Source organism: Trachypithecus francoisi, unplaced genomic scaffold (assembly GCF_009764315.1).
Source record: "Trachypithecus francoisi isolate TF-2019V2 unplaced genomic scaffold, Tfra_2.0 Lachesis_group1, whole genome shotgun sequence".
In the NCBI taxonomy this organism is placed as follows: domain Eukaryota; kingdom Metazoa; phylum Chordata; class Mammalia; order Primates; family Cercopithecidae; genus Trachypithecus; species Trachypithecus francoisi.
In genome coordinates, this window is record NW_022681454.1 from 3,192,219 (window position 1) to 3,210,522 (window position 18,304).

Genomic DNA, 18,304 nt, shown 5'->3' on the forward strand with positions numbered 1-18,304 from the left:
AGGAAATGACCCAGGGCTGCAGGTAGAACCACTTAAAAGGATTAGAAGGAACAACTGCTGAAACCCACACAGGACCAGGAAGAATTTGTAATCACACAAGTTGGAGTGGAAAACCTCAGCTCTCGTAGAGCAGCAGGTAGAGTACTCAGAAGGGTTTGCCTGCCTAGCCCCAGACTACGTTTCGTTACTCTGATCCCGCCTAATATTAAAAAGATTAAATTAATTGTTTGCAACAAAAATAATTTATTTCAGTGTTTATAACATGTAGAAGTGAATTGTATGACAATAGCATAAAGGCTGGAAGAGCAGAAATTGACATGTATTTGTGCTGGACAGAATAATGTTCCCCTCTTTTCCCAAAAGAATGAGTCCTAATCCCTGGAACCTGTAAATATTACTTTATAAGGAAAATGGTTTCGTGGTGTGATTAAATTCAGGATCTTGAGATGAGGGGGCTGTCTTGGATGATTTGGGTAGGCACTAAATGCAATCACATGTGTATGAAAAGGGGGCAGAGGGAGATTTTACATACACAGAGAAGGCCATGTGAAGATAGAACAGAAAGATTTGAAGGTGCTGGCCTTGAAAATTGGAGTGATGAAGCTATAAGTCAAGGAATGCAGTAGCCACCAAAGCTGGAAGAGGTAGGAGCAATTCTCCTTTAGAGCCTACTCCAGAGGGAACGTGGTGCTGCCAGTTCCTTAATTTCAGCTCAGTGATACTAATTTTGGACTCTGGTCTCTAAAACTGTGAAAGAATAAATTTTTTTTGTTTGTTTTAAGCCACACAGTTTGTGGTAATTTGTTACAGCAGCTGCAGGAAACTAATTTATGCTGCATGTGAAATGGCATAATATCATCAAGATAGATTGTGATAAAGGTACATAGTATAAACAATTAAGCAACAACTAAAAGCACAACAAGGAGTTATAGCTAATGAACCAAAAAAGGAGATTAGAATCATAAAAATAGTGAATCCCAAAGAAGCCAGAAATAGGGGAAGAGGCAAATAAAGGAAAGAAAGAGCTTGATGGTTGATTTAAACCTAGTTATGTCAAAAAGGACATTAAATGTAAAAGATATTTTTCAGATTGAATGGAAAAGTAAGACCCAGTATGTGCTGCTGCCTGCAAGAAACATATTCTAAATGTAAAGGCAAAAATAGCCTACAAGTAACAGAACAGAAAGAAGTTCACCGTGCTTAAAAGAATTAGATGCAAGCTAGACTGGTTCTGTTAATACCAGGCAAAGTAGATTTCAGAGCAAAGGCTACTGCCCAGGATGAGATGGTCGTTTCATAATAACGAAGGGGATTCATTCATCAGCCCCGCATAACAAGCTGAAATGTTTATGCACCTGACTACAGAGCTAAAAGACACGAAGCAAAGCCTGACGACTACGAGTAGACACAGACAAATCCACAGTGATAGCGATTTCAGTAGCCTCTCTCAATGATTTGTAGAACACGTAGCCATAATATCTGGATCTAGAACACTTGAACAGCACCGTCCCTATGCAACCTGATTGGCATTTACAGGACACTCCACCCGGCACCAGCAGAAGAGACACTCTCTCAAGTGCTCACAGAATGTCTGCCAAGATAGAGCAGATGCAGGGCCATAAAACAAGTCTCTAAATTAAACGCATTCAAATTATCCAGAGTGTGTTTTCTGACCTCAGTATCATTAAGTTGGAATGTATTATAGAAAGATAACCTGGAAAAGCCTCAGATATGTGGAAAAACTCATTTCTAAGTGACCCATGGGTCAAAAGTGATGTCAAAAGGGAAATTTGAAAGTCTTTTGGATTGCCTGATATGAAAACAACAGATTTCTATACTAGTGGGGTGCTGTTATAGTATAGTAAAGGGAAATTTCTAGCATTAAATGCCTGTTTTAGGAAAGAAAGATTTCAAATCAATGACCCAGCTTCTACCTTGGGAAACTTGAAAATGACAAGCAAATGGAATCCAGAGTTACCAGAAGGGCCAGGTACAGTGGCTCACGCCTACAGTTCTGCCACTTTGGGAGGCCGAGGCAGGCGGATTGTTTGAGACTGGCTGTTCAAGACCAGCCTGGGCAGCATAGGGAGACTCCATATCTACAAAAAACACAGAAAATTAGCCAGGTGTGGTGGCATGTGCCTGTAGTCCCAGCTAACCAGGAGTCTAAGGTGGGAGGATTGCCTGAGTCTGGGAGGTTGAGGCTGCAGTGAACTGTGATTGTGCCACTGCGCTCCACCCTGGGCAACAGAATGAGACCCTGTCTCAAAAACAAAAACAGTTACTAGAAGAGTGGACATCATAGAGATAAGAGCGGAAGTCAGTAAAATAAAAAACAAATACATAGAAAATCAATAAAACCAAAAGCTAGTTCATCAAGAACATCAATAAATTCATGAGACTGATAGGAAAAAAAGTGAAGTCACAAATTATCAATATCAGGAATGAGGGAGATGACAGTAGTATAGATTATATAGATATTAAAAGGACTATATGAGGCAGGTGTGGTGGCTCACGCCTGTAATCCCAGCACTTTGGGAGGCCGAGGTGGACAGATCACCTGAGGTCAGGAGTTTGAGACCAGCCTGCCCAACATGGTGACACTCCGTCTCTACTAAAAATATAAAAATTAGCTGGTCGTGGTGCCGTACGCCTGTAGTCCCAGCTACTTGGGAGGCTGAGGCAGGAGAATTGCTTGAACCTGAGAGGCAGAGGTTGCAGTGAGCTGAGATTGCGCCACTACACTCCAGCCTGGGTGACAGAGCGAGACTCCATCTCAAAAAATAATAATAATAAAAAGGAGTATATGGGAATATTATGAACAACTTTATGCCAATAAATTTGATAACTTATAGATGAAATAGATACGTTCCTTGGAAGACACACAAACTATTAAAGCTCTCTCAAGAAGAAATAAACTGATTAGCCCTATATCTATTTTATTAGATTTAAATGTAAAAATCAATATTTAGTTACTGGAAAACTTTTAAGTGTGGTTGGAAATGGTATATGAACTTTTTCAACTGAATTTTATGAAGGCTAATCACAGGTAAAGTTTTCTGATCAAAATTTAATGTCTGAATTGAGATGTGCTGTAAAAAATGTTGTTATGTATCTTCATCATTTCTTCACATTAATTACATGTTGAAATAATACTTTGGGTGTATTGGGTTAAATGAAATATTATGAAAATCTTGCCTGTTTTCTTTTTACTTTTGATGTGTCAGCTGGGAAATATAAAAGTGTAGCTTACATTCTGTTTCTGTTGACAGTACTGCTTTGGAGCACAGTGTTGGAATGATCTAGCTTTTCAAAGACCTTTCCTCAGTTCGTTATTCAGGGCTGTATTCCACATAGATAAGGTCTGAAATATTGCTAAGTGGCACATTTTGTTTTATGCTTTTGTAAGTTTGTTGATCATTACTGATGTGGACCTTTGGTGCCTCTTAGGCTCATGGCTATCTTCCAACCATTGTTTGCAATTTTTACCTAGAGATAAAGAGACAAGGAGATTTGGTTTCAGAGTAAGTTAGATTGAGATCATGAAAGAGCAATCTCATTTTGATGCTTCAAAAATAGCACATCCCCTGTATTACTGGGATTTGCTATTCTTGGGCTTACTTCAAGAACATCCTTGTGTTACTGGTTTGGATGCTTCCAAATGCTGTGAAGTCAGTTTCATGGACGTGGCTCATCAGTTTAGCTCTCTCTTGGCTTTGTTCAGACAGTTGGAGCATGATGGCCTAAACAGCTTCTTTCAATTAAACATTTACAAATAGTTTACGAATAGTAAACTCCAGGTTTTGTGACTCTTTGATAGTTTATCTAGCACAACAAAAACACAATGTGACCATGATCATCTGGCATCTTTTGGCCCATACTGAAAGCAAAATTAAAAAGGGGCAAGAGAGATATACAGCTGAACTGATTTTCAAGGTTTTAAGAATATCGTAGGTTAAGAGTAAAAGTAAACTTTTGACAGAGAGCAGCGGGTTTTCTGGGATTGAAGTATCTGAAGTTTTCAAACGAAAATTTAAAAAGAGAAAATGAGAATTGCCTTACAAGTACAATCTCTTCTTTTTTAAAAAAATAAACTTTATTTTGGAATACTTTTAGATTTATAGAAAAAAATTAGGGAAGAGAGTTTTCATATACCCTACATCCAGTTACTCCAGTTATTATGTTAATTTAGTGTGAGACATTTTCATGTTTAATGAATCAATATCGATGTGCTGTTAACTAAAGTGCAGACTTTATTCAGATTTTCTTAATTTCTATGTAATGTCCCTTTTCTGTTCCAGAATTCCATGCAGGACACCGGATACCTCATTACATTTCATTGTCATGTCACCTTAGGCTCCTCTTGACAGTTTCTCTTCTTTTTTGCTTAGAAATTCTCCAGAATTTCAGAAACTTCTGGGCATCGCTATGGAACTTTTTCTGCTGTGCAGTGATGACGCAGAGTCGGATGTCAGAATGGTGGCTGACGAATGCCTCAACAAAGTTATCAAAGTAAGAACCGTGTGGATGGTGTTCTCCTCAGAAATATCATTGTTGTAGGCTAAGAGAAGAAGCCATCGTTGAGTGTTCTTCTGTTTTGAGCCCCTGAGGATGTCTGCACTTTTTTCCTTTCTGGTGTGTGGTTTGGAGGTGCTCTGGTATCTGCCCGCATTTCTTGCCACACCTGCCTGGTCAGAAGGAACTGTGTTGACCCTTGTGCCTGCATGGTGCCTAGGTCAATGAAGGGAACCGATGGTGACCACTGGATGCTCCTGGGAAAATGTCACTACAGGTACCAGAGAAGCCAGAGCTATGCCCACATTTCTATGAGTCTCAGTTTTCTTAACTATAAAATGGGATCAAAGTTTTTGTGGCATGTGTATGAGTGTGTGTCTGTGTGAGGATTCAATGCACTAATTGCCACTACCGGATCCTCAAAGTGGTAAGAAGTATTCTTATTAATCATGACATCCTTACACTCTTATGCAGCCAGATTGATGGGTGTGGCACTGCTTCTCTTTTTCCATCACATGGATTCCATGCTATCCTTTTGCCCAGGGAATCTTTCCTTTGTGGCTAGCACTTTGTTGTTTGGCTAATCACACTTTCTGTGGTCAGGACGCTGGCTTCTCTGGAGTCTTAGGATTCTAGCTCCCTCTCTTGTCCCTAGAGTGGTCACTGTCTTCTCTCTCTGCTTGCAATTCCTGCTTTGCTCGCATCTCACTCATGCGGTGACCCGTATCAGTTTCACCTTGTTCTCCGTGCCTGCTGGTCGTTGGCACCACTTGCCTGCGGATGGCATCCCATAGCGTATTTAGGGCCTGCTTCCAGTTAAGCTTGCTTTTCTACAGGCCTAAATATCCTTCCTTGCTTCTGTTATTCCCACTGGCAGGACCAGGGCCGTCTTTTTTGGATGAGACAGGGTCTTGCTCAGTCATCCAGGCTGGAGCGCAGTGGCTGATCACGGCTCACTGCAGCCTTGAGCTACTGGGCTCAAGCTATCATCCTGGCTTGGCCTCTTGAGTAGCTGGGACTACAGGCGTGCACCACCATGCCCAGCTAATTTTAAAAATTATTTGTAGGTATGGGATCTCGCCAGGTTGCCCAGGCTGGTCTTGAACACCTGGGCTCAAGTAATCCTCCCTCCTTGGTTTCACAAAGTGCTGGGATCACAGGTGTGAGCCACTGTGCCTGGCCCTTGATGTTTCAGTTCTTGATATTTGGTCCTCAGAGTCAGAAAATCTAAAAAGAGGACTATCCCAGGTTGCCTTGGTTCACGGCAAATGGGACGTTAAGAGGGCAGAGAAAACAATTTGACCAGAAACTCTTCTAATGTTGGCCATTTAACGTGTCAGTATTGTTCTTTTTTAAACCTCCTTCATCTTTTCCTAGGGATTGCTGGACACAGTGGCTTGGTGTGTCTGAGGGCTGTAGGCCATGGCCCTGGGTTGTGGTTTTAGGCCTCAGGTGCTCTTCCTGGTTGTCTCCTTTCTTCTTTCCCATTTCCTCTTCTTTGTTTCCAGCCATTTCTCCCTTCTGCTTAAGTTTGGTGCAGCAGGGTTTGGCTGCTCTCAGATTCCTGCTTCCTCAGTTGACGCAGTTGCCAGGCCCAGTGGGCTGGCAGTGGGATCAGGATCTGGCTAGGTTTGCTCTCACTGTGGCAGAGGAGGGGCAGGCGTGGGAGAGCACGTGTGACCCCAGGCCAGGTGTAGGGAGCACAGGCATGGTCACTTAGTCTTCAGGTCCTAGACTTTGTCTTCTCATGAGTGTGGCTGTGTGTGTATGGTGAGAACCAGGTTCTACTTAGCCCAAGAAAATGCAGAGAAATGCACTGGGTATCTGACATAGCCTGGCAGCACGCCTCCCTCAAGTAGGTTCGTCTCAGGCGGTGAAGCATGTATGTCCAGCAAGAACTTCATATGTGGCATAAAGTCTCCGTTCTGTGAGGCACTGACAAATCACCACCGTCAGGAGGCCGAAGTAATTTCTGTCTAGGGAGGCAGGGAAGGCTTCCTGGAGACAATAGTCAATAGGTGAAAGGGTAGATTGGAGACCTTCTTAATCATCGCTGCCTCTTGGTTCGAGGGGTGCCAGGAAGCTGTGGAGGCTGAGAGGAGGGGGAACCCATCTTATGCTGCCAGAGAGTGGGACACCCTGAGGGTCAGGTCAAGGGGTTGTACCTTGTTGGGTGGAGAATTAGGGGCTCTTGAAGACTTTTGATGTGGTTGGGGGAGTGTATCATGTAGGAAGAGTGACCTGGTAAGGACGTGGGATTGAGGAGGACAGAGGTGGGAGGGAGTCCAGGTGGGAGTGAGTAGGCCCAGCAGGAGTGCGGGGCCTCGAGCCAGGATGGTGGCAGGGCTGTGAGGAGAGGCAGTCACCTGTGTGTCTGCAGAAGCAGGGGCAAGAGGGAAGAGGCCAGGGGCGCGCTGCCATCACCCAGCGAATGGCGTAGATTGTGAGAGCCCATTCCCTGCTCTTAGGAGGGGCCGAGTTTTAGTTTTCTCTTATAAAGTAAGCTTGGTATTTGTTTACAAAACATTTGTAAAGCTAAATCAAGGTTTGATAAGGCTTCTAGTTTTATTTAAGAAGTAGTGTTTAAATAAATGTCCCATTCGCTTTGCTCATTTAAGGACTTTCAGGACAAATTCAACAACAGGATCAGGATTTAAACATTTCTGAGATGTTGTTACCCCTCAGAATTTCCCAGAATGTGATCTGGTTTTGCTTTTCAAGCTTGCTGACCCAGTAGGTTAACCCACAAGTTTTACTAAGATACACCTCAGTCCATTTATATCGACTGTCCATACCACGATCAAAGAGATCATCGACTGATGTTTGGCACAGCTTCCTCCCTCTTGGGTGGGCAAGCATTTGGAAGAGAAGGCTCCCATGGGTGAGAGTGGGGCACCAAAGTCTTCCCCGTCCTGTCCCCTAGCTTGAGAAACCCTTTCCTAATGTGGACTTTGTGCCGTTAGCATCGTTACTGGCTTGAAGTTGACCATGTGGACATAATTTCTGGTTTAGCCTCACAAGTGAGCAAGGAGGGTTGAGAGATGTGCTGTGAGGAACATGGGGCCCCAGCTGGCCGTGGGCTCTGGGTCAGGGGGACAGGGGACCATGGGCATACCTGACGGTGAGGAGGGGCCACACCTGCAGAAGGCATGCGGGACTCGGCCTCGAGAGTGTTCTGGGCCAGAGTGCGGGTCTGTGGTTTTCTAAGTATACCCACAGTGCCTGGGACCCTGCAGATGTCCAGGGCACCGTCTGAGCCTGTGTCATCCAACAGAATGTTCTGCTAGTGAAGATTGAAGATTTACTCCAGGGGCTTTAGGATTTATATACAAAAATAAAAATTATATACATATACTTTTTTTTTTTTTTTGAGATAGAGTTTTGCTCTTGTTGCCCAGGCTGGAGTGCAATGGTGTGATCTTGGCTCACCACAACCTCCGCCTCCCGGGTTCAAGCAGTTCTCCTGTTTCAGCCTCTTGAGTAGCTAGGATTACGGGCACCCACCACCACGCCCGATAATTTTTGTATTTTTTGGTAGAGACGGGGTTTTTCCATGTTGGTCAGGCTGGTCTCAAACTCCTAACCTCAGGTGATCTGCCCGCCTCAGCCTTCCAAAGTGCTGGGATTACAGGCATGAGCCACCCCGCCAGCCAGGATTTATTATATTTGAACCATCTCCCATTTTAATTTTGATGTTATGTAGTATTTGATGGTAGTGAACGTTACATTGTTTTTCTTTCCGTTTTTCTGTTTAAGTGAATGACCTGTATCTAGTTTATTCAGTAACTTCCTGCATCTATTTGCTTCTTTCTTTCGTAATGAATATGTTCTTAATTTAGTTGCTATTATGTTTTGCTTTGCCCCAAAATTGAAATCTTAGTTTCCTTCTAGCTCATTTTAGAACTGGTGCTGGGATGTGTCTTCCATAAATAAATCTCTTGTGTTTTGTTGTAGGCTCTGATGGATTCTAATCTTCCAAGGTTGCAGCTCGAGCTCTATAAAGAAATTAAAAAGGTGGGCCCTGCTTTTCTTTTTTTAAAAATGTCTTAAATGTTAAATTTTTATAGGTATACATATTTTGTAGGTACATGTAAGTGTATATATTTGTGAGGTATATGAGATATTTTGATACAGGTATATGATACATAATCACATCATGGAAAGTTGACTATCCATCCCCTCAAGCATTTATCCTTTGTGTTACAAACACTCCACTTACACTCTTTTACTTATTTTATTTTATTTTATTTTAATTTTCAGATAGAGTCTTGCTTTTTCATCCAGGCTGGAGGGCAGTGGCATGATCTTGGCTCACTGCAGCCTCCGCCTCCCAAGTTCAAGCAAACTTTGGGCTGGTCTGAAACTCCTGACCTCAGGTGATCCACCCACCTCGGCCTCCCAAAGTGCTGGGATTACGGGTGTGAGCCACCGCACCGGGCCTGATTGTACATTTTAAAATAACTAAAATAGTCAGGGCACGGTGGCTCATGCCTGTAATCCCAGCATTTTGGGAGGCTGAGGCTGGCGATCACCTGAGATCAGGAGTTCGAGACCAGCCTGGCCAATATGGAGAAACCCCGTCTCTACTAAAAATACAAAAATTAGCTGGTCGTGGTGGCGGGCGCCTGTAATCCCAGCTACTCGGGAGGCTGAGGTGGGAGAATCACTTGAACCTGGGTGGTGGAGGTTGCATTGAGCTGTGATCACGCCACTGCACTCCAGCCTGGGCAACAAAGTGAGACTTCATCTCAAAAAAAAAAAAGTGAAATAAAATCAGTCCGGGTGTGGTGGCTCGCACCTGTAGTCCCAGCACTTTAGGAAGCTGAGGCAGGTGGATTGCTTGAGACCAGGAGTTTGAGACCAGCATGGGCAACATGGCAAAACGCTGTCTGTACAGAAATGAGCTAGGTGCGGTGGTGCACAACTATAGTCCCAGTTACTTGGGAGGTGGAGGTGGGAGGATAAATGGAGCCTGGAAGGTTGAATCTACAGTGAGCTGAGATTATGCCACTGCCCTTCAGCCTGGGCGAGCAAGTGAGACCCTGTCTCAAAAAAAAAAAAATTATTGACTATATCTTATTGTCTATAATCCCTCCTCTGTGCTATCGAATACCAGGTCTTGGGCCCTTATTTCCATCACTGAACAAACTTCACTCTGTTGAGCAGCATGTGTGGAATTTCATCTTTATTCAATAATTAACAGCTAGGAGGAAATGCTGTTTGCTAGACTCTTGCTTTACTTTTCTCAAAAGGTTACTTTTTATTAGATGAGATGGGAATTAAAAATGGTAACTAACTTTATGTCTTTATAATTAAAGCCCGCTAGATCTTAAAGTAGTTACCAGATGTTTTATGCATTTAAATGGCCTTTTCTCTAAAAATAGAAAGTAACAATGAAAGAAAATGCTTCGTTTCTATGCAACCCTCTTGGTGACTAGTGTGTGTGACTCTTAATGCGACACTCATTGCACCCCCTCAGAATGGTGCCCCTCGGAGTTTGCGTGCTGCCCTGTGGAGGTTTGCCGAGCTGGCTCACCTGGTTCGGCCTCAGAAATGCAGGTAAGTTGTACATTCTGGACGTTGATTTTTGTTGGGGGCCAGCTGCTACTGATCCTTTATGTCTCAGCTCAGATGTCATTTCAGAAATCTGCTCTGCCCCTCCACATGGCAGTCGGCCTCGCCCTGTTTATGTTCCGTCGTAGCACTAATCCGTGTCAGAAAGTGTTGCGTACAGTCTGTCTGTGTGCTTGTTCATTTTCTATCCCCCTCCCCCAAGAGACTTACGGGATGTGTGCCCCAGGACAGCAGGGGGCTTACTGCCTTACGCTCTGTTGCAGCCTAAACAGCAGTAACAGTGTCTGCACATAGTACTTGCTTAAATGATTCTTGCCAAATTGTTGAAGGTTGAGGTACCAGTTTCATTATTGCTGACTGTAGGAGTTATAGCAAAATATCCATTTGTCTATTACGTGAGTTAAAAATATGGTTGTTTCACTGTGAATAGTTTTGTCTAGTCAAAACAATTGTGTCTTAACGGATTGAGAAACAAAAGTAGGACTACTTTTCATCAGCTCCCTCCTCCTTAACCTGCAATACAAGCTGATGCTGATGTCCCATAGACCCTCAGCTCCATCCTGAGTCACTGGGAACGTGGTCTAAACCCTCACTATTAGGATGAACTGAGTTTCAGTAAGAATCTTATATGGGTCGGGTGTAGTGGCTCATACCTGTAACCCCAGCACTTCAGGAGGCCAAGGCAGGTGAATGGCTTGATCCAGACTAGGCAATATGGTGAAACCCCACCTCTACAAAAAATACAAAAATTAGCCGGGCATGGTGGTGCATGCCTGTAGTCACAGCTACTCGAGAGGCTGAGGTAGGAGGATCACTTGAGCCTGGGAGGTGGAGGTTGTGTTGGGCCAAGATCACATCACTGCGCTCCAGCCTGGGCAACAGAGTGAGACCTGTCTCAAAAAAACAAAAAACAAAAAAAAGCTTATATGGGTGCAGAGGTATAATCACTAAGGAAATTTCTTTTTGTGTAGTCTTTTTTCTTTTACTGTCATTTCAAAAAATGTGTTATATTTCTGAAGTAACACATCCAGGTTCTCCACATAGCAGCCAAAGTGACCTTAAAGAATATAATTGGGTCTTGTCATTCCCTTATTTAAACTCTTGTGCCCGTTTTTCTTCCTCCTGATGGTTTGTTTGTTTTGTTTATTCCCCTCAGTTCTCAGCAAAACAGTCATTTCCTTAGGGAGGTTTCCCTAGCCTCCCTGTCTTTCCCTGTCCCAGGAGCCTGGTGGTGTGGTCACTGCCCTCTGAGGCCCTGCTTGTTGCCAGGCTCTGCCACTAGAGGGCAGGGCTGCACCACTCCTGGCACCTCGCACCTGGCCTGCCCTGTCACTGTGTTTGTTGGGTGAATTCTTGTGATCTGTGACTCACTGCTCTGTGTCCTACACATTGTGCTTTTCTTCTCCCCTCATGACACCATTTATAATTCTCCTTTTTCAGGAAAGCTTTATTTCCATTAAAAAGTTTTTGTTTTTAAAATGGTATTTTCTTACACTATTATTTTCTAATTAAAAATGAGTATTTTGGCAGGGCGTGGTGGCTCACGCCTGTAATCCCAGCACTTTGGGAGGCTGAGATGGGCGGGTCACGAGGTCAGGAGATCAAGACCATCCTAGGTAACACAGTGAAACCCCGTCTCTACTAAAAATACAAAAAAAAATTAGCCGGGCGAGGTGGCGGTGCCTGTAGTCCCAGTTACTCGGGAGGCTGAGGCAGGAGAATGGCATGAACCTGGGAGGCGGAGCTTGCAGTGAGCCGAGATCGCGTCACTGCACTCCAGCCTGGGCGACAGAGCGAGACTCCTTCTCAAAAAAAAATTAAAAAAATAAATAAATAAAAAGTTGAAAAAATGAGTATTTTAAAAAGTATTATGATTTACTGCAAATAATTTTTAAACCCAGCCTTTTAGATCCTCGGTGATCATAAGAGAAATGAAGGATTATCCCGACACTTGAGCTTCATTCACATTTCATTCTCCCGTTCTTTCAGCTGAGCTTTGCCCATCCCCATTAGGGACCGTTTGGCATATGAAACTGGCTTTTCCCTAACAGGGAACGAATTGCTTCTATTTCTCCTGAAGGAGAACTGGAGGAATGACTTGCGTTCTTTTGCATACACAGGCCTTACCTGGTGAACCTTCTGCCGTGCCTAAGTCGAACAAGCAAGAGACCCGAGGAATCAGTCCAGGAGACCTTGGCTGCAGCTGTTCCCAAAATTATGGCTTCTTTCGGCAATTTTGCAAATGACAATGAAATTAAGGTACGATTGTTGCCTCAGATCACAAACATGCGGGTGACGCTGTGAGTGAGTCTGTGGACGGTTGAGGCTTCTGAACAGGGAGTCATGTGGGAGTGCTTCTTAGAGTATGTTGTATGTCGTAATGTAGACTACCATCATTTGTGTTATTTTTGAGGCACCTAAAGACTTCTTTCCACTTCTGATTTCTTACTGTGGGGTGAAGAGTTGAATTGGGAGATGGTTTATAGATGCACGTTCAGAAGGCATATTTCCAGAGCAGATTGGTTTTCGGTGTACTAGAGTGACTGTACTAGCTGTGGAAAGATGGCTGTGCCAGGACTGCAGGTAGGAGAAAGCTCACTGACGAGGCCTTGTGGGTCTGAACGTCCTGCAGCTATCAGGGCCTGTTGGCTCCCTGTTGTGCATTCCAACAAACCACCTTCAAACTCACTTTAGTGTTTGTTTATAATGTCCAGAAATAGTGACCCTGTCACACGCTCTACAGATTACGGGGTTCCTAGTCTCTTCCTTTTTGGTGGGTCAGTCCTGGGTTTGAGCCCAAGTGGCCCTCTTGGAAGGTGATGATTCACAGTGGGTAGAGTGGAATCAGATGGACTTGGATTAGAATTCTGTCCGCTTTACTGGTTCTTTTCCTCTAGGCAAACTACCCAACAGCTCTAAGCCATTTCCTTCATATTCTGAAAAATAAGCCTTAATGGGACCCATATCGGGCAATTCTGAGAGTGAAATAAATGAATATGTGTTAGAGTGTAGCATAGTCGCCCACAGGAAGGGCTCAGATGTTAGCTGCTACTGCTCTTATTAGCTGAATGACTTGGAATAAACTGTTAGCTGCTCTCATGTTTTTTCTCTCAGCTTTGAAGTTTTCTTGTTAATACTAAGGAGATATTCAAACTAGTCATGGGATTTTGGAATGACGAAGGGCGATCATGAATCTAAAGAATTTAGCGTGGTAATTCATCATGCTCAGTAAATGGTAGCTGCTGCTTGCTGTTATTTTTATTACCATCTCTTTGGAATGGGAGTAGGTCTCCTTTGTGGTCAGAGGCTGTGAGAGCTCCACAGCGCCAGTCTGCCCGTCCGTACACTGGGCTCTGATGAAGGCAGTTCCCTCTGTGATATCTCTGGCTGTCAGAGCTCAGATGATAGATGGTATTTTTGTACTCTTAGTTCTCATCATTTTCATGATTTCGATCACCATTTGAGTATGATGATGCTAACACTTTGTTGAACATAGAGTCCATTAATTACTTCCTTCCTGAACCTTAGGTATTTAAAAAAATCTATTCTGCTACCTCTCTGCTTTATTCAGATTTGTTATCAAGAGCCTGGTACAGTAGCTTGTGCCTGTAATTGTAGCTACATGGGAGGCTAAGGTAGGATTGCTTGAGGCCAGGAGTTTGAGACCAGCCTGGGTAACATAGTGAGACTCTATCGCTAAAACATGAAAAAAGTTAGCTGGGCATGATGGCATGTGCTTGTGGTCCTAGCTACTCAGGAGACTGAGGCAGGAGGATTGCTTGAGCCCAGGAGTTGGAGTTCGAGGCTATACTGAGCTGTGATTGTGCCACCACACTCCAGGATGGGTGGCAAAACAAGATGCCATTTCTTAAAAACAAAACAAAACAAAACAAAGGTATTATCAGTGAAATTCAATAGTACCAACAGGATTATAAACAAAGATAGTAGTTCCCTTCCTACTTTTTCTCTTAATCCTTATGTCTTAGAGGCAAACATAACTCTTAGTGTTTCTTCCAATATTTACTTCCACATTTCTTTCTTTCTTTCTTTCTTTTTTGAGATGGAGTTTTGCTCTTGTTGCCCAGGCTGGAGTGCAATGACGTGATCTTGGCTCACCACAACCTCCGCCTTCCGGATTCAAGCGATTCTCCTGCCTCAACCTCCTGAGTAGCTGGGATTACAGGCGTGCACTACCACGCTCGGCTAATTTGTATTTTTAGTAGAGATGGGGTTTCTCCAGATTGGTCAGGCTGCTCTCGAACTCCTGACCTCAGGTGATCCGCCCACCTCAGCCTCCCAAAGTGCTGGGATACAGGCATGAGCCACTGCACCTGGCAACTTCCACATTTCTAAATAACATGCTTCCGCTATTTTTGTTTTTTTTTTTTTCAATTTTAGACATTTTTACTTTCACACTATAGGTGTGTCTTTTGGAACACATGTGCAGGTTTCCATCATACACAGCTAGAGGTGGAGTTGTTGGGTGATAGGGTGTGTGCATGTCAGCTGCAGCAGAAACTGCCAAATAGCTTTCCTGAGTGCTTGTACCAGCTCACCCTTTGGCGCTGTGTACGGGGACTCCAGGAGCTCTGGTCCTCGCTAGCACTTGGAATTGCTGATGCTTTTACTTTTAGCCTTCCTGATGGGTATTTTCTGGAATCACATTATGATTTTAATTTCCATTCCTTAAAGTACCCTTGGCTCTGAAGTTTAATGATTAATACATCTCTTCCTTTTTGAAGTACTCTTAAAGGTATGTTGTGCATGTGTTGAGAACTGGAGCTATCTAGTCTAAAATACAGTGTGTACCTCCTCCCTGTTTGAAGAGTTGTGGCATGGCCTGGGGGCCTCCTGTTAGCTGCCTTGGAGAAGGGATTCTTGGGATTGTAGAGATTAGACCTGAGGAGGCCCCTTGGAGCTCTCAGACTAAATTTTATTCTTTATTATTCCAAACTATTTAAGCTCACTGTGTGCCGACTCATCATAATAATGAGTAGCTCTCATTATGCTTGTATATTTGGACCAATAGAATGATTTTTTTTTTTTTTTTTTGAGACACAGTCTTGCTCTGTCACCTAGGCTAGAGTGCAGTGGCACAATCTTGGCTCACTGCAGCCTCTGCCTCCGAGGTTCAAGCGATTCTTGTGCCTCAGCTTCTCAAGTAGCTGGGACTGCAGGTGTGTACCACCATGCCTGGCTAATGTTTGTATTTTTAGTAGAGACGGGGTTTCACCATGTTGGCCAGGTTGGTCTTGAACTCCTGACCTCAAGTGATCTACCCGCTTAAGCCTCCCAAAGTGCTGGGATTACAGGCGTGAGCCGCTGCACCTGGCCGAAGTAGTTTTTTAAGATGTGAATATCTTTTCTTGCAGCTAAAAAAATTTGTCAGAGATAATTCTACTTTATTCTCCAGGTGGTTTTTCAGGGAGAAATTGGAGGCAGTAAGCCACTGGGGGAGTCCTGTGGCTCGGTGGGTCGGGGGGAGGTGTGGCTGGGGTGGGGAGAAGTCCTGTGGCCGGGTTGGGGGAAGTCCTGTGGCTGGGGTGGGGGGAAGTCCTGTGGCTGGGGTGGGGGAGTCCTGTGGCTGGGGTGGGGGGAAGTCCTGTGGCTGGGGTGGGGGGAAGTCCTGTGGCTGGGGTGGGGGGAAGTCCTGTGGCTGGGGTGGGGGGAAGTCCTGTGGCTGGGGTGGGGGAGTCCTGTGGCTGGGGTGGGGAGAAGTCCTGTGGCTGGAGTGGGGAGAAGTCCTGTGTCTGGGGTGGGGGGAAGTCCTGTGGCTGGGGTGGGGGAGTCCTGTGGCTGGGGTGGGGGAGTCCTGTGGCTGGGGTGGGGGGAAGTCCTGTGGCTGGAGTAGGGAGAAGTCCTGTGGCTGGGGTGGGGAGAAGTCCTGTGGCTGGGGTGGGGGAGTCCTGTGGCTGGGGTGGGGGAGTCCTGTGGCTGGGGTGGGGGAGTCCTGTGGCTCGGTGGGTGGAGGGGGGAGCTGTGGCTGGGGTGGGGAGAAGTCCTGTGGCTGGGGTGGGGGAGTCCTGTGGCTGGCATCTCATCATGTGCCTAACAGTGTCCAGAGGTCTCGTAAATTCCCTGGGAGTCGATAAGCCTCTGAGAAACAGAGGATGCTAACCACGCTGTGGCAGAGAAACTTGTTATAAATCAGATGTCCGTTACTAGTTTACTGCTTGTTTGCCTAGACATAGCTCCGACAGGGTCCCCGACTCATAGTGATTGCTCAGTGCATGCTGAACAATGATTGGAATCAAGTCATGGCTCAGAGCATAGTTTTGAATAATGGGAAATGGATGTTCCTAAGTAACATAGTCACCAAGATACTGTGACTAGATGGGTCACCCCTTTTCAGTTTTAGGATATTTTTATCAAGATTATCATTAGAATTATAGCAGTTTCTCCTTTGGATTGTCCTAGAGGCCCAGTGAGAAAGTATTCCCTAATTTCTCAGGAGAACAGTTGTGGGTAGCGTGCTGTCATGTCCAGTTCAATTGCAGATGTTTCCGGTTGAAGACGTTCCAGTCCTGAGAACTTTGTGACATTAGCAGGACTTTTACAAGCCATCTCTTAGGGTGGGGCATTACTGTAGTTGGCTGGTACTCTTTTCTCCTTAACTTTGTCATTTGTTGATTTTTTTTTTAATTGTCCCCAAATACTGTGGGCAGAGTGTATCTAGAATTGAGGCCTCCACCCCTGCAGAGAGGACACGGATGCTGAGCAGTCCCCTGAGTGAAGATTATAAAGAAGCAAATAGAGTGCACGTGTCTGTGAACTGCTCTTGAGTGTCCCAAATTCGGGCTACTTCAGTTCAGCTATAGGAAAAGCCTCAAACTGTATATACTTTGCAAGAATTGGAAACTTCTAATTCAAGTTAAGTTTTATGGAATGCATGGTAAGCTTCATAGAAGCTTCATCTTTTATCTGCTTGGACTTTTGCTTCTATAGGTTTTGTTAAAGGCCTTCATAGCAAACCTGAAGTCAAGCTCCCCCACCATTCGGCGGACAGCTGCTGGATCAGCAGTGAGCATCTGCCAGCACTCAAGAAGGACACAGTATTTCTATAGCTGGCTACTAAATGTGCTCTTAGGTAAGGTGGAGGCATACAAGTGGAAGGGTCTCCAGCATGTACTCATGATAGACCTTTGAAATAATTAAAATCAGATGATCCCTCAGCTTCTAGACCAGGCTATTTGGCACTGGTTGACTGAATGTGAACTGCATTGGGGCTGCTGTGAGCACGCATGGGTCTCTGTGACCCTGCAGATGCAGCCATGCCCAGGGACACCTAGCTGGGCAGTGGGTGTGGGCTGGTGTGAGCCCTGCCTGCCACCCAGGGCCTAGTCCTCCATCTGTGCCAGCCCTGACTACGGTGAGTCTGTGAGGCTTGGGACTGTGCCTCAGGTCCCTGTGGGTTCTCTATAGTCAGTTGACAGTTTCTCCTATTGTTTGGGTAACTGTGGAAATGAACACTGGCAAATGCTGAAGTGAGCATTGGACTCGTGATATGAAATAACGACCTGACTTTCAAAGGCAGTGAGGCTCACTGGAAAGGACCCTGCTAAGCCAAGGATATGGGTGTGTAGCCACTCCCAGTGGGCCTCATGCTGTACTCGTTCACGGTCATGTTTGTGCCATATTGATCTCTCAGGGTCTCTTCTTTTTTAACAAATTAAGCGGGGAATCTGCAAACAGTGAGTTGGATGTTAAGATATCTTGCTGCTGCCCCCGCAGGCTTACTGGTTCCTGTCGAGGAGGAACACTCCACCCTACTGATTCTTGGCGTGCTGCTCACCCTGAGGTATTTGGTGCCCTTGCTGCAGCAGCAGGTCAAGGATACAAGCCTGAAAGGCAGCTTCGGAGTGACACGGAAAGAAATGGAGGTCTCTCCTTCTGCAGAGCAGCTTGTCCAGGTAGGAGCACAGGGTTTACTCTAGGCCCTGCATGTGAACAACTGACATTCGAAGAACTGATTACTTTGGAAGACAAGCGGCAGAACCAAGGGTTAGAGGTATGGACTCTGGAGCTGTGCTGCTCGGTTCCAGCCCTAGGTGCTGACCTCTAGCTGCCTTCCCTCTGTATGTCATTGTCACTGTGAGTCAGATGCAGGTGATGCCTCTTCAGGTGCCGCTCTGTTTCTAAAACCAGAGGTCACTATATGTGTTCATCCACCCAGTAAATACTGATTGAGCACCCACTGTGTGCTCGGCTCTGGGGT

General features: G+C 45.0%; 1 protein-coding gene across 2 annotated transcripts in view; it reads left to right on the forward strand.

Annotated features, from left to right (window-relative positions):
* HTT (huntingtin) overlaps positions 1 to 18,304 on the forward strand; it is a 166,732-nt gene that overhangs the window by 22,083 nt on the left and 126,345 nt on the right. For both annotated transcript variants that reach the window (XM_033213566.1, XM_033213567.1), the window contains exons 3-8: positions 4,392 to 4,512; positions 8,470 to 8,529; positions 9,995 to 10,074; positions 12,210 to 12,348; positions 17,035 to 17,176; positions 17,821 to 17,999. In XM_033213566.1, coding sequence (XP_033069457.1) covers positions 4,392 to 4,512; positions 8,470 to 8,529; positions 9,995 to 10,074; positions 12,210 to 12,348; positions 17,035 to 17,176; positions 17,821 to 17,999 — 721 coding nt within the window. The remainder of the gene's footprint in view (positions 1 to 4,391; positions 4,513 to 8,469; positions 8,530 to 9,994; positions 10,075 to 12,209; positions 12,349 to 17,034; positions 17,177 to 17,820; positions 18,000 to 18,304) is intronic.